This window comes from Marmota monax, unplaced genomic scaffold, assembly GCF_021218885.2.
Source record: "Marmota monax isolate L192 unplaced genomic scaffold, Marmota_monax_Labrador192_F-V1.1 WCK01_AAM20220418_F8-fsc00059, whole genome shotgun sequence".
Classification (NCBI taxonomy): domain Eukaryota; kingdom Metazoa; phylum Chordata; class Mammalia; order Rodentia; family Sciuridae; genus Marmota; species Marmota monax.
Window position 1 is genome coordinate 605784 of NW_026693595.1, and position 13997 is coordinate 619780.

The following is a 13997-nucleotide window of genomic DNA, read 5'->3' on the forward strand; positions in this document are numbered from 1 at the left end:
CCAGGTGCAGTGGCACATGCCTATAATCCCAGTGACTCAGAAGGCAGAGGAAGAAGGATCATGAGCTCAAAGCCAGCCTCAGCAACTTAGTGAGGTCCTAAGCAACTCAGTGAGACCCTGTTTCTAAATAAAATACAAAATAGGGCTGGGGATGTGGCTCAGTGGTTGAGTGCCCCTGGGTTTAATCCCCAGTACCAAAACAAAACAAAGCAATCAAACAAAAACAAAACAAAACAAAACAAAAAACCCAAATGTATTGATATCTATTAAAGTTATAGAAAAATATTAAAAGAGGATGAGTGGCATACAGCTGGCAGTAAGAGATACAATTCTGCATGCACCTCCATTCACTATCAAAGATATAATTATCATCTGAAAAGCAAAATGAACTTAGGCTTTTTTTATTATTCTTGTTTCAGTGTGTCTCAAATGCTAGTGTTTCTAAGATTCAAATGCTGTGAAGAAGTTTGTCAACAAGACCACTTTTGCTGTATTCAGGGGACAATTCAAGAGATTGTGTGTGGGTGGGGATCATTTGGGGTACTGAGTGATGTTTTTGCTACCTTTAGAGTTTTGGAATCTGAACCTGAGTAAGGAGACTGCATTGTCATTGTCCTTTGGGAACCCACAGATGTGGCTTGTGAGGTTTTGCAGATTCCCTAAAGAAGGTGATATTTGGGTGAATGTGCAGGCTCAGCTCTCTGTTGTTTGCTTCTTTCCCTGTTCTCTCCTCCTTCCTTCACCTCCCTCTGCCAGCTGGCTCCTAGGTCTCTTCTTCCTGCTTGGCTACAGAGCTTATCTGTTCCAGGGGGAGTGAGGCTCAGCTGGGTAGTGAATCCGAATCATTGCCAAGAGCCTGATTTCATGGGCTTGATCACAGCTTCCTGTTGTGGAACCTCTCATCCTTGGTCTCAGCTTGATCAAGCTGAGCATGAAACCTGGTGCAAGTCAATCTTACCTCCTACTCTGAGCAATTTGAAAAGTTATCTGGGGTTCACAGAGTGGCGTGTATTGTTGTTTTAAATTTTGCAGCTATTTTATCAGACAGGAATCCTGAAATGACAATCCTCCAGCCACTCAGCTATTTATGTACTTAACAAAGGATGACAAGCATCTCATGAAAGTATTGTTTGGTTTTTTCCCTACGTTTTGGCATCATTTCTAGAGAAAGTGACTTTATCTGACATGTGTATCACATTTGACTAGAAGGAAGTCAGAAGAATTTGAGTAACTCTGACATAAGGGAACTTTCCATTTATATAATCATTTCCCCAAAATACAACAGCACAATCATCAGTGTTTTTCTAAAGAACAATCGGCCCCAGGTCTTGACCTGCTACTGTACTTCTTATGACGCTGTATATTTTAGTAGCCAAGCTTATAAGAAGGTTTGCTCCCACAAAGGGGTGCTGCCTGCTGCTGAGTGTATGTGCCTGTCAGGAAACATTACCATCTAGAAATGTTATCTGTGTGTGTGTATGGGTGTGTGTGTGCGCCAAGTCTTGGTGCACTAGTCATTACCTTTCAAAAAGAACCTGGTTTCAAGCAAAGCTAGTCCTACAATAATCAAATCCCTCCAGATCCAGATATACTGGAAAAAAATTAAAAATGTAGAAAGGGCTTAATTTTAGACCCATTCTAAAAGCAAGAGGGTGCCTCTGTGTCCCAAAGTTTTGCATCTATTGACCTTTACTATCTGTGGTGTCAAGATTGTCATGCTACAACAATGAGCCTTCTTTATTAAGAAGAATAAATGCCAGAAACATAATGACCTGCCAATCTATATGGGATCCATTCTCAAATTGGAAAATTCTATTTACATTACTGTCCTCTACTTGGTGGCATTCATTTGGGGGAGGGGGTACACAGATTTAGCAAAGATAGCATAAATCACATAAGGGCAGGATTATTTTTATAACTGCCTCTTGGCTAATTCAGGCCATCTTGTTTTCTTATTTTTTTTCCTAGTATTTTTTGTTTATTTGTTTTGGGTTGTTGTTGTTGTTATTGTTTTGTGGTGCTGGGGATTGAACTAAGGGCCTGTCCATGAGAGGCAAGTACTCTTACCAAATTAGCTATATCCCCAGCCCCCATCTTATTTTCTTTTTTTGTGATTTGTTTTTAAATGGTACATTATAGTTACACATATGGAATTATATGGATTCATTGTGATATATTCGTACATGCACATAACATAGTGTGGTCAATTGTTCGTTTCTCCCATTTCCCATCCCTCCTCCGCCCCTCAATCCCCTTACTCTACTTCTCTGTTATCCCTTCTATTTTGATGAGGCCCCCTCCCTTTTAAAATTCCTTATTTCTCTCTAGATTCCTCATTATTTTCTAATATCTGAATTTAAGGCCATTTATTTTCCTCTAGGAACTTCTTTAGCTGCTTTCATTTGCTAGGTAAGGCGTTGTTATTGTTGGGTCACATACAAGTGTGATTTTGTCTTCAAACTTTCTTTTTGTAACTGATTTCTAAATTAAAGTCTTGAAGTCAGAGAATATGGTGCATGTGAATCGACTTTGGTGTTTTATGGGACATCCTGTATGGTTCGAAAAAAATTCAATATTTTTACTGCATGCAGATCTGTCCATTAGATCAAGCTACATTATTGCATTGTTCAGATCTCCCACATTCTTTTTTTTTTAATTTGTTTTGGTAGTGCTGGTGATCAAACCCAGTACCTCCTGTGTACTGAAAATGCTCTACCTCTGAGCTACACCCACAGGCAAGCCTAGAACTTCCATATTCGTACACATTTCAAATTCATTAATTCTTAAAAGGTATATTCAAGTTCCCCCATGAAATTCATTGTGTCTTATAATTTACATTCAATATTTGCTTTATATATTTTGAGACAGTTGCTGAAAACTTGTTGGCTCTGAATTATAACATTTTCTGAAGAATTATTCTTTTTAACACTAAATAATGTTTTTAGCCTTAATATTGCCTTTTCTGCTTAAAGTCTGTTTTGTTTGACATTAATATTATGCTTTCTTGTGTGCAATCTTTTTCTGATATATCATTTTATACCACTGTATTGTAAATGTGTCTTCTGCATCATTATTATGTTACTTATTTCTTTTATAAGCAGCATGGCTACTCAGGGCTCAAGTGGCATTACCTGTTATGGCAAACCTAAGTCTCACTGCTTTAGCACAGTCATTTACCTTAATCCTTACTGTGTTTTTTATATTGTTCTTTTTTGGTTTTGGTTTTGTTTTCTTTCATTGCTGTGACTGCATTTTATAGCAACCATGGTGTTTTTTTATGCTAGGAAGGCTTTGTTTTTGTATTTTGGTGTGCGCTCTTCTTTCAAAAAAGTTTATTTTTATCTTGCTCCCAAGTAGGTTTCCATTAAGTCCCTAGGGTGTAAAAATAAGTATTACCAAGTGTTTTTTTTTTTTTACAATTAATTCTTCTGGGTTGTAGATATTCAATGATGATAGATGAATTTCAATTTTAACTTCTTTATTTGGGTTTTCTACATCACTCAGGTAATATAAATTGAGACATGCTTATCACATGACAAGTGTCTACAATTCTTATATGTTGCTTTTTATTTTCTACCCAATATCCCTGGTAGACTGTGCTTTCCAAGGTCAAAGAAAAGAGTTTTTTCTCATCCCCTTTATACTAGTGGAATATTTCTTTAAGCTCCACAGCCTCATTTAGAAGTTAAGATCTGTGCCTTTCTTAAAGCACCCAGAGGTGTCTTCTGCTATGGGACCCTAGGGCCTATATCCAGTCTAGAAATCCTACAAACTACCATTTTCAGCATATTTCCAATAACTTTTCAATTTGGCACCCAAGGATTTCCCCTGGTTTCTTTGAAACTTGGAAATGTATTAATTACCTTTTGGATATTGTATTCCAACTGGCACATTTCTTATATTTATAGGGATATGGTAGTCCCACCTTATCTGCAGGGGATACATTCCAAGATGTTCTGCAAATGTCTAAAACCACATAGTACTGAACCCTATATATGTATACTATGTTTAATAAGGTTTAATTTATAAATTAGGCATAGTAACACATTAACAACAGTAACCAATAATAAAATAGTTATAGCAATTGTAACAATATATCATAGTAAATTATTTAAAACATATGAGTTGCTTACTTCTAGAATTTTCCATTTAATATTTTCAGAGCTCAGTTTGCCATGAGTAACTGAAATCCCAGGAAATGAAATAATGTAGGTGGGGAACCACTGTACATGACATTACACCTTGCCAGACATAGCTAACAATTCCTAATCTCTCTTTTTTAGTAAAGAGAGAAGCTGTGGAGTGAGATCCAGGGGTGTCCAATTCAAAAGTAACAGCATTATTTTTATTATATTTAATTTATGTGACCATGTATTTTAGGTGAGTGGTTTAAGTTTCTGTATACACTGGTGACACAAACCTTCCTATCAAAGTAACTTTACATAAATAAATGTCACTTTGAAAGAAAAATATTATATAAATTGACAAGTAACAGATGACTCTGACAAAAAAAAACAACCCATAAAGATGGCACATTAATACCAAAGTTTATAGAATACTCAAAAGCATTTGATGTCCATCTGAAGCTGTTTCTCATTTATTAAAATGTTCTTTTATGCTTTAGCAACCCTGACAAGAAGTTATGTATTGTCAATGTGAGACTGGGGAATGGGGAAATGGGTTACTCAAATTAGGAAAGAAAATTTTCCCCATATTGTGAGTTAGCTATTCCCTTCAAAACAATAAAAGCTGTATAGGCAAAAGCTACTAGATGGGGGCTGGGGATGTAGCTCAAGTGGTAGTATGCTTGCCTAGCATGTGTGAGGCACTGGGTTCAATTCTCAGCACCACATAGAAACAAAATAAAGATATTGTGTTCACCTAAAACTAAAAAATAAAAAAAAAAAGTACTAGATGATGATACGGTAACAAATGACTCCAATGTCTCATAGCCAAACAGAAGGAAAATTCATTTCTTGTTCACATATCCCACAAGCTTTCATAGGGGATTCTGCTTACCACAGGCACTTAGAACCCTGCAAAGGTGGGAAGGAGGTGGCACCTACACTTGCTCATAAGTCTTCTGCCCAGAAGAGACACCTGTATTTCGGTTCCTTTTTATCAGCCAAACCATGTTACATAGCCACTATAACTCCCAAGGGGCAGGAAAGTGAAATATTAACATGTACACCAAAGACCAAGAGCCAGAAATATGGGTGAAGAACAATATAGCTACATACAGCATCAGTCAGCAAAGAAACCATAAAATATTTCTGTCTCATCCTCTAGGTGGAGACATATGGCTAGTTTAGCCACAGTAGAGTCAGACTTGTGTTTGTAACCCTCTTTGTTAGCTCCATTTTGTGTTCACAAGATCCAAAATTAAGCATTTGATATAGGTAGATAGGATATAACTACCTATCTTTTGGTTGGACAGATTCACTACCTAACAGATTCTGAGAGGCTTCCATAGCTTATCAGAAAACTACTATTCCAGAGGCTGAGAGTGTAGCTCATGGGTAAAGTGCTTGCCTAGCATTCGTGGATCCCCAGGTTCAATCCCCAGCATTGCAAGAAAAAATAAAATTAGCAGCCTGCTTCACTTCAAGTACTATGTTTGGTTTGGCCATTTCATTTCTACAAATGTTTATGAACCCAATGTATGAATGTGATTGAAGTATTTATAGAGTATGACTTAGGTTTCTCCCTAACTTACTTGTAGACTATTCTGGCTCAGATTTCTCCCCATCCCTAAGGTTTTCTTAAAGGTTCCCATAGCCCTCTTTAGTATCCATGGGTTTGTGAGAGCCCTTCCCTCCAATCACCCCGTCCCCATCACAACCTTCAGGTTTTCCCTTCCCTGGGTGCATGCCACCACTGGCTTTCCAGCACCTTCTTCACAGGGTCTCCTGCTCTGTGCTGAGAGGCAAAGGGTCTGTTCTCTAATGTCAATGAGTCTGAGGGCATTTATATACTCTAGAGATTTGTGATGTTGTAAAATTATCCCTTGCCTGGGCTAATACCCAAATTGTAGTAGCCTTGATTATGCTTTATCCAACCATGATACAGGTGATATTTTTTAAATGGGAAGTGGGGGGGGGGTTTAAACTCAATGTTCTAAAATTTACAGAGTGCTTTCATATGTATTATATTTATTTACCATAGACGCTGTGATGTTGGGTATTTGTTCTATTCATTTAAAATCCAAAATGGTCAGCTAATCTTCTTAGAGTCAATCAGCTTTTCAGTACTAACAGTGATCCATAACTCAGAACTGTGACCTCACATCTGAGACTCCTTTAGTAATTCCATGATGCTGTCCTTAACTCACAAGCATTTATAAAACCTGCAGAATTGAAGCTAATACTCTCTATCCATTTTAAAACCCTTCAAATTTATTTTGAGGTTCAGGCCTGCATTTTTATGTGCTCTGTCAGGTTGGTAGGAATCTGAGGTCTTTATTTATTTATTTATTTATTTTAAGGTTTACTCTTGGGCAGAAAACTAGAGAAATAATATATATGTGCAGTTAGGGTATTTCAGGCTCAAAAATTCTGCCTGGCACATATTTATTGATGTTTGTCTATACTGGATGCTGCAATAATAATGAATAAGACAGGTATGATTCTTATTCTCATGAAGCTTCAAATTCAATGGAGAAAGCAATTGTCATGGAAGGCAAAAAAGAGCTACAATGCAAAGCATTGCTTTTCTGTCAGTGCTTATTTTCAGGCATTGCACATTCTCCTTTTATTGGTAAGGAAACTGAGGCACAAAAAGATAAAGTGGTCTGACACACAGTCAGTGATGAAACTGAAGTTTTGAATCCAGCTGCTTTAAATAGCATTTTTGTCATTAATGGTACTAGAAGGAGGTTGATATAGGAGAATATACACAGATCGCTTCAGAAGACAAAAGGGTGAGTGTAAGAAAATCAAACTGCAGCAGCATGGGAAGCCAGACATCCATCCCTATGGGTCCCAGGACTTTCAAACCTGGGCCTGACATAAGACTTCTCAGTAGTCCCCTCCCCCACCCTACTGCTGAACAATGGGGTTCACTTCACCTCGTGTGGGGAGCTACACTGTGGCACAGGTTTTCTTGTTGCTGCATCATTGCTTTACTCACATGCCAGCCTCTTGCCCACTGTCTGTATTTCTCTTCTGCTAGGATCAGACCGATAGCCTTGATGTGTTAGGCAAGCATGGTCTCACTGAACTGCACCCCAGCCTTGCCCGCCGTCTTGATGTTAGGGGGCAGCTTTAGCTTTAAAGAACATTCAAGGTCAGAGTCACAGAAATTATGTAGAGAGAGAAATTCTCTGTGTTAGCTTTCTGTTGTGGTAAAAAGAAAAAAAAATGAGACAATCACTTTAAAAGGAAGAAAGGGTTATTTGGGCTCATGGTTTTAGAAGTTTCAGACCATGGTCACTTGGCGCTATTGCTCTGAGCCTGTGGTAAGGCAGAACATCATGGAGGGAATGATGGCTGGCAACCAAGCATGGCCATGAAGCTACGCACCTCATGGCTGCTGGGAAGCAAAGAAAGAGAGGAAGGGGGTGGGGGTCCAACACCCTCTTCAAGGTTATGCCTCAGTGACCTGACTTTCTTTCACTAGGCCCCAGCTCTTTTTTTTTTTTTTTCCCAGTGCTGGGGATTGAACCCAGAGCCTTGTGCATGCTAGGCAAACACTATGTCACTGAGCTACATCTGCAACCCTAGGCCGCACCTCTTATATACTATTGGACATGTTCCCACCACATCCTGAGAGTACCACAGGCTATCAATCAAGCTTTTAGCACATGGGCCTTTGGGGGGCATTTAAGGTCCAAACCATAATACTCCATGATGCTGTGTTTTCAGAGGGTTTGTGGGGTTGGCGGGCCAAGGCCTGGTGAGAGAAGCATTTATTCATTTTCTTGTGGTATTCTGCATCCAAACATCTCCATTATTCAGTGAGAGAACCATTTCCTATGCATTCAACTTGTGATTTCAATGATTAAAGTGAAGAGAGGAAAAAAAAACTGTGTGAAAAGAAGGTGTTAAGTTCAATTTGTTTAATTTCACTCACTTCTCTCCAGGGGAGCAGTATTTTCCTATTTCCCTGCAATCCTCTTACCAAGTAGGTGAATATAAATGGCCTGGGCTCAGCACCAAATAGACACAAGAGACGGTAAGTTGTGACCAGAGCCATCCTCCCCACCCAACATATATTCATGATGAACCTTTAAATATTCAAAAAGTGAAGGAACATAGCAGAGTATGCTGTCCTCTGCCCAAGGCAATTGAAGTCGTATACTCAAATCAACACAGGGGAGAAATACATACAAACTTGGGTCTTCTTTCCTCTAAAATATATATATTGCTTCTCTTGTTGAAAAAATACATATTAAATATTCCCCAAAATATATTTTCTTAGGTGTTTGTATTTCCAGTTTCTGAGTTTGGTCCTGTACTGTACTTGGGTGAGCTGGTAGGGGAAGGCATTTCTGTACGCAGGTTAACTTGGAGTTTGAGTTGCCCATGAAATTGGTGTTCATGGTTCTCCTTCACAGTTAACTGCAGAAACTCTATTCTAATTTGGGGTCACTTAACAATGGATTCAGTGCACATATTTGGCTTATTTCATTTGAGTTGAAAATCGTATCCAGTAATCTCTGGGTTTCCTTTTCAAAGAAAATAAAATCCCACCCAGTGTTTTACACTCTGCTTTGTTTTCTCCAGGCTACTGTCAGAGGATGTAGGAATGGACATCCCCTTTGAGGAGGGAATGCCAAGTCCTGATGCTGCAGACCTGAGGCCTGGTGAGAGAAGCATTTATTCATTTCCTTGGGGTATTCTGCATCCAAACATCTCCATTATTCAGTGAAAGAACCATTTCCTATGCATTCAACTTGTGATTTCAATGATTAAAGTCAAGAGAGGAATAAAAACTGTGTGAAAGGAAGGTGTTGAGTTCAATTTGTTTAATTTCAGAGTTGATTTGAATATTGAAACTCACTAGTGTGGGCCACATTTTATCACCTGGGCTGTGGCCCATGTTTTCAGTTCTTGTGATAACCAGTAGCTAGATATCATACTACCAAATTCTGGCTAGTGTCTAAGTTCCCCAAATTTACATGTAATTGTGTGATTGTTTAAAATTGGAAATATGATATCAAGAAAGCATAGTACCTTAATTATAAACAAACAAACAGGAAGGAGGTGGGGCGGGTGGAATTGTCACTCAGTGGTAGAGTACTTGCTAGCATGTACAAGGCCCTGGATTCAATCCCCAGAACTGTAAAACAAACAAAACAATAATAACCACAGAAAAATAAATAAATAAATAAATCCCTGGGACAATAACCTCATACTATAAGGATTTGTGTCTAAGGCAGACACACACAAAAAGACTAAAATTTTCAGTTGCAACCTACACAATTGTCACTTTGTACTAGAATCACTCTCTTGTACTGCACCAGCTACAATATCATACCAAGATCTAGAACCGTGGCACTATTAATCATGCCTAGAATGAGGTAGAGACAAAGGAAGTAATGAAATTTGTCTTCCACCCTAGTATTTGAAGTGCATTCTTCAAAATACTAGTTGTGAGATAATTATTTTTTAAATGTTCTAAGGCCAATGGTGACCACTGAAAGTTTCTTTTGCTCTTCAAGAGTTACAGTATACTTTTCTTTCAGTATTGGGGATGAAATCCAGGGTACTCTAGCTCTTGAACTATATTCCCATTCCTTCTCTTTTTATTTTTATTTTGAGACAGGTTCTCACTAAGTTACTGAGGCTAGCCTCAAACTTGCAATCTTCCTACTTCAGCCTTCTGAGTAGCTAGAATTACAGGCATGTACTAGGCCCCACAATATACTTTTGAATATTAAAGGTATTAAGGCTATGGTTAACCTATATGGTTAGCAGCTAAATTCATGTGGCTATTTAAATTAATTAAAATGAATAAAATTTTAAATTCCACTCTTCAGTTGTACTAGTCAAGTGCTCAGTACTACATAGAACATTTTCATTATCACAAAAATTATTTTTGACAACACTGTGCTAAAGATTCCTATAATATAGAATCCTAGTGTTTTTCAAATGTATTAGTCAGCAGAAACATTTTTTAAAGTAATACATAAAAACATTACATGGTACACAGTTTGGGTGATATTCCATGCAGAAAAGAAAAATCCTAATGATAAAGGAGTAGAACCAGTATCATTAGAACAGAGCCACAGTTAGAATTTCAGAGTTGAAGGGTATACCAGATAGCCTTCAAAATACTTTGTCCAGGGAAACCTGTTACTTCTGGTTTCAGGTAAAGACAAGAAACAATTCTCCTACTACACTCTTACGAAGAGTACTTCTATAACCAGATATTTAGGATTTTTCCTACATATACCACACAGTTCTCTAGAGGACACCAACTGGGTATCCTATAATGCAGTTCAGTTCTGACATTATCTACCTGAAGATAGTGCCAGTTCCTACAGGTTAAGGGCTTAGTCCCACAAGACTTCCCCTACTTCAGAAACCAATTTTAAATCCTAATATGGACCTGTACTTTTGACCAATTGGCTATAAATAAAAATATTTACAAATCCCTTCCTCAGGTTTAGTAGTTTGATAGGACAGCTAATAGGACTAATGGAAATATTTTACTTACATTTACTGGCTTATTATGGAGCATATTGTAAAAGACACAGATGAATACTCAGATGATGAGGTGCATAGGCATGTTTGGTCAATTTAAATTCAGAATTTATAAAAGCAAAAGATCCTTATTTCATTTTATTTATATATCTTGGGAATTGCAATTTGGGAAAATAAAGATTCAAACAGTTCTGAATGAGTGCTCCAAAGAAGTTCATGTTGTACAGGAATTTTAAAAGGAAGGAGAGCCGAGTGTGGTGGCACATGCATGTAATCCCAGTGACATAGGAGACTGAGACAAGAGGATCATAAGTTAAGGGCAGCCTCAGCAACTTAATGAGACCCTAAGCAACTTAGCAAGTCCCTGTCTCAAAACAAATAATAAAAGGGCTGGGGACATTTTCAGTGGTAAAGCACCTCTGGGTTCCATCTCCAGTATGAATGAATGAATGAAGAAAAATAAAATAAAGGGAAGTAGAAGATAAGGAGAGAGAAATCTTACAAGTTACATGAAAAGGAAGATGAATGGTACAGAAAAGTTATCATAACACTAGGATACATATCACTAAGCTATACATGATTGATCTCCACAACTATCTTTAGTGAAAAATTCATTTGTTATTTGTGACAGTTGCAGCTACAGCATGCATTAAAAGATGTTAGTGTTTTTTGCAGACTTGGCTCAATTCAAAAGTTTACATTTCCATGCCCAATTCAAGAGTTCACTTCCTCAGGTAGTAGCTCCTAATACCAGTAATTCCTGGTCCCCTAATGACCTACTAACTCTGCCTTGAAGGGCTCTGTAAGTGTTGCTTTTTGTTATGATTTTCTTATAGTTTTCATATTTTCCCCTTTTGATCATGACTGAAAGCATCAATAATCAATCTTTGTATTATATGTTGATTTTAAGTAGATCTGGTCCCTTGGATCTGGGAAGGTTCATTCCCAGGAGGTCATATCCCTGTAAAGAAAAGGTGATTGTAGATAGAGAGCTTAAGGTCACATTTGAGTAACAAGGAGGCAGTCAGAGAGCAGGGCTTACAGAGGAGCATGGCTTATAAAATGACTTGATACTTTGCACTTTGGGCTTTCACTGGATTCAATCCTCTGATGAATGACTGATGGCTTCTGGTTGACATGAGATCATTATTCAGGTAATAGAAGTAGTTAAACAGTGAGTTATGCATCATATTAAAAATTTATAAAAATACAAGCATCAATAAGAATAGCAAGGAGTATTAATAACACTATCAGTAAGGCTTTTAGCCAGCTGGAACCTGATCCAGACAGAGAATTAAAACAATTCTCTTAGGCTAAGTACAAGGTCATTTTAAAAGCAATTTTTTCATATAACTGATGAGTTGATTATTCATCAGTTGTATAGTCACAGAATTCTGTTTTAATAATAGCACAAGTACCCCCTCAAGAAACAGTGATAATATCAAGTGCCCTGTGGTTTTCTAAGAATGCTTTTCTTTCTTTCTAATATATGTATTTTTTAGTTATAGATGGACACAATACCTTTTTTTTATTTTTATGTGGTGTTGAGGATTGAACCCAGTGCCTCACTCGTTCTAGGCAGGCGCTCTACCATTGAGCTCCAGCCCCAGCCCCAAGAATGCTTTTCTTATTAAGGGCATTTCAGTATTTACCAAGCGTAATGTTTGTCAGCTGTCGCTTAAGCCTTGATGGGTGAAATTAGCTAATACTTCCATGAGGGCAATCACATCTAAGAGCTCTAAAGTAGGAACAAACACAGCAACAATGATCGAATCCCTCTGTCTTTTAAGGGGGAAAAGTTCTTAGAGCCCATACTGAAGGAGGATTGAATATGCCTCTGTATCCAGTGAAAGCCCAAAGTGCAATGTCCTATTCAAGTGAGGGAAAGCCAAGGCCAAAGACTGGTTCCACAGAGCCATTGAGTTCCATTACATTCTCTCCAGTAAATGACAGGTCACCATTCTCAGTCTTTAGCTGATCAGAGGATCTTATGGTCATTATAGAAGAACAGGGTTTGGAAGGATACCACCCAAGGTAATGAGTACTATCTACTTGACCCATCTTAGTACGATTATGTTGCTCCCAATGTAAGGGTGAATCAGACCTTAAGTGACAATAGTAAGGGGTAAGCATATATATATATATATATATATATATCCATTTCATAACTGGGAAATAATTGCTTTATAATGTAGCTCAAATCATCCTTGGGTTTTTGTTCTGCCATTTTTAATGGTGATGTTATGGTATTATAATATTGTTTTACTCAGTTTTTTCACTGCTCTGACTAAAGGATCTGACCAGAACAATTTTAGAGGAGGAAAAGTTTATTTGAGAGCTCAAGGTTTCAGAGGTCTTAGTCCATAGGCAGCCAGCTCCATTCCTCCAGGCTTGAGGTGAGGCTGAACATCATGATGGAAGAGTATGGCAGAGGGAACCATCTCACATGATGAAGCACAGACAGTCTCCACTTGCCAGATCCAAATATATACCCCAAAGCCACACCTGAATTTCCACTTCCTCCAGCCACACCCTATCACTTCAGTAACCACTCAATTAATCCCCACCAGGGGATTAATTCACTGATCAGGTTAAGACTCTCAAAACCTGTCATTTCTCCTCTGAACCTTCTTGCATTGTCTCACATGTGGACTGTTGGGGAACACCTCACATCCAAACCACAATATGAAAATGTAAAATCATGTCCAGGATGATCAAGAGTTAGATTTATGGGCCAATAATTAGAAACACCTCTAGGAAAACTGGAAGAGTTTGAGAAATTTGACTTAGGAGACAGTTGTTTCATCTGGAAGCTCATGTACTTGTTGAGGGAAACAGACCAGTCGAGAAGCAGCAAGCAGCACTTGGAGAGGAGGAGAACTCCAAACTATTTTACACCATCCCCCAGCCAGCCCAGAGGAGAACACACTACAAATTTTTAGCTCGGATCCCACAACACTCTACATGGCTGAAGGCCTTGTGCAGGGTCTCAACCATAAAGTGAGTTACAGAAACAGATAAGAAGAAATAGGTCTTTTCACAGGCATCTATTGAATCTCTAGCCCTGAAAGAGGGGCTTACATTTCAAGAGGACATAGTAAAGACTCCTAGAGACAGTTATTTATAATCCAAAAGATAGCGACCCTTGGTTAATTAGGATTCCTGAAGAAGAGCTGACGGGGAACTGACCCCTTTCCCCAGGCTCTGTTTTCTTACCATAATGTTTTTATAATTTCATCTTACAACCAGGTCTGGTTTTCCATCACAAGCTAAGCAACCTCATTTGAGACTTCATAGCTTTGGTGACTTTTCCTCAGATTTCTTAACAAGAATTTGGGACAGACAGTTGCT

General features: G+C 38.2%; 1 protein-coding gene across 9 annotated transcripts in view; it reads left to right on the forward strand.

Moving 5' to 3' along the window:
• Positions 1-13997, forward strand: part of Prune2 (prune homolog 2 with BCH domain) — a 266156-nt gene that overhangs the window by 208459 nt on the left and 43700 nt on the right. For all 9 annotated transcript variants that reach the window (XM_046459424.2, XM_058583989.1, XM_046459423.2 and 6 more), the window contains exon 10: positions 8724-8803. In XM_046459424.2, coding sequence (XP_046315380.1) covers positions 8724-8803 — 80 coding nt within the window. The remainder of the gene's footprint in view (positions 1-8723; positions 8804-13997) is intronic.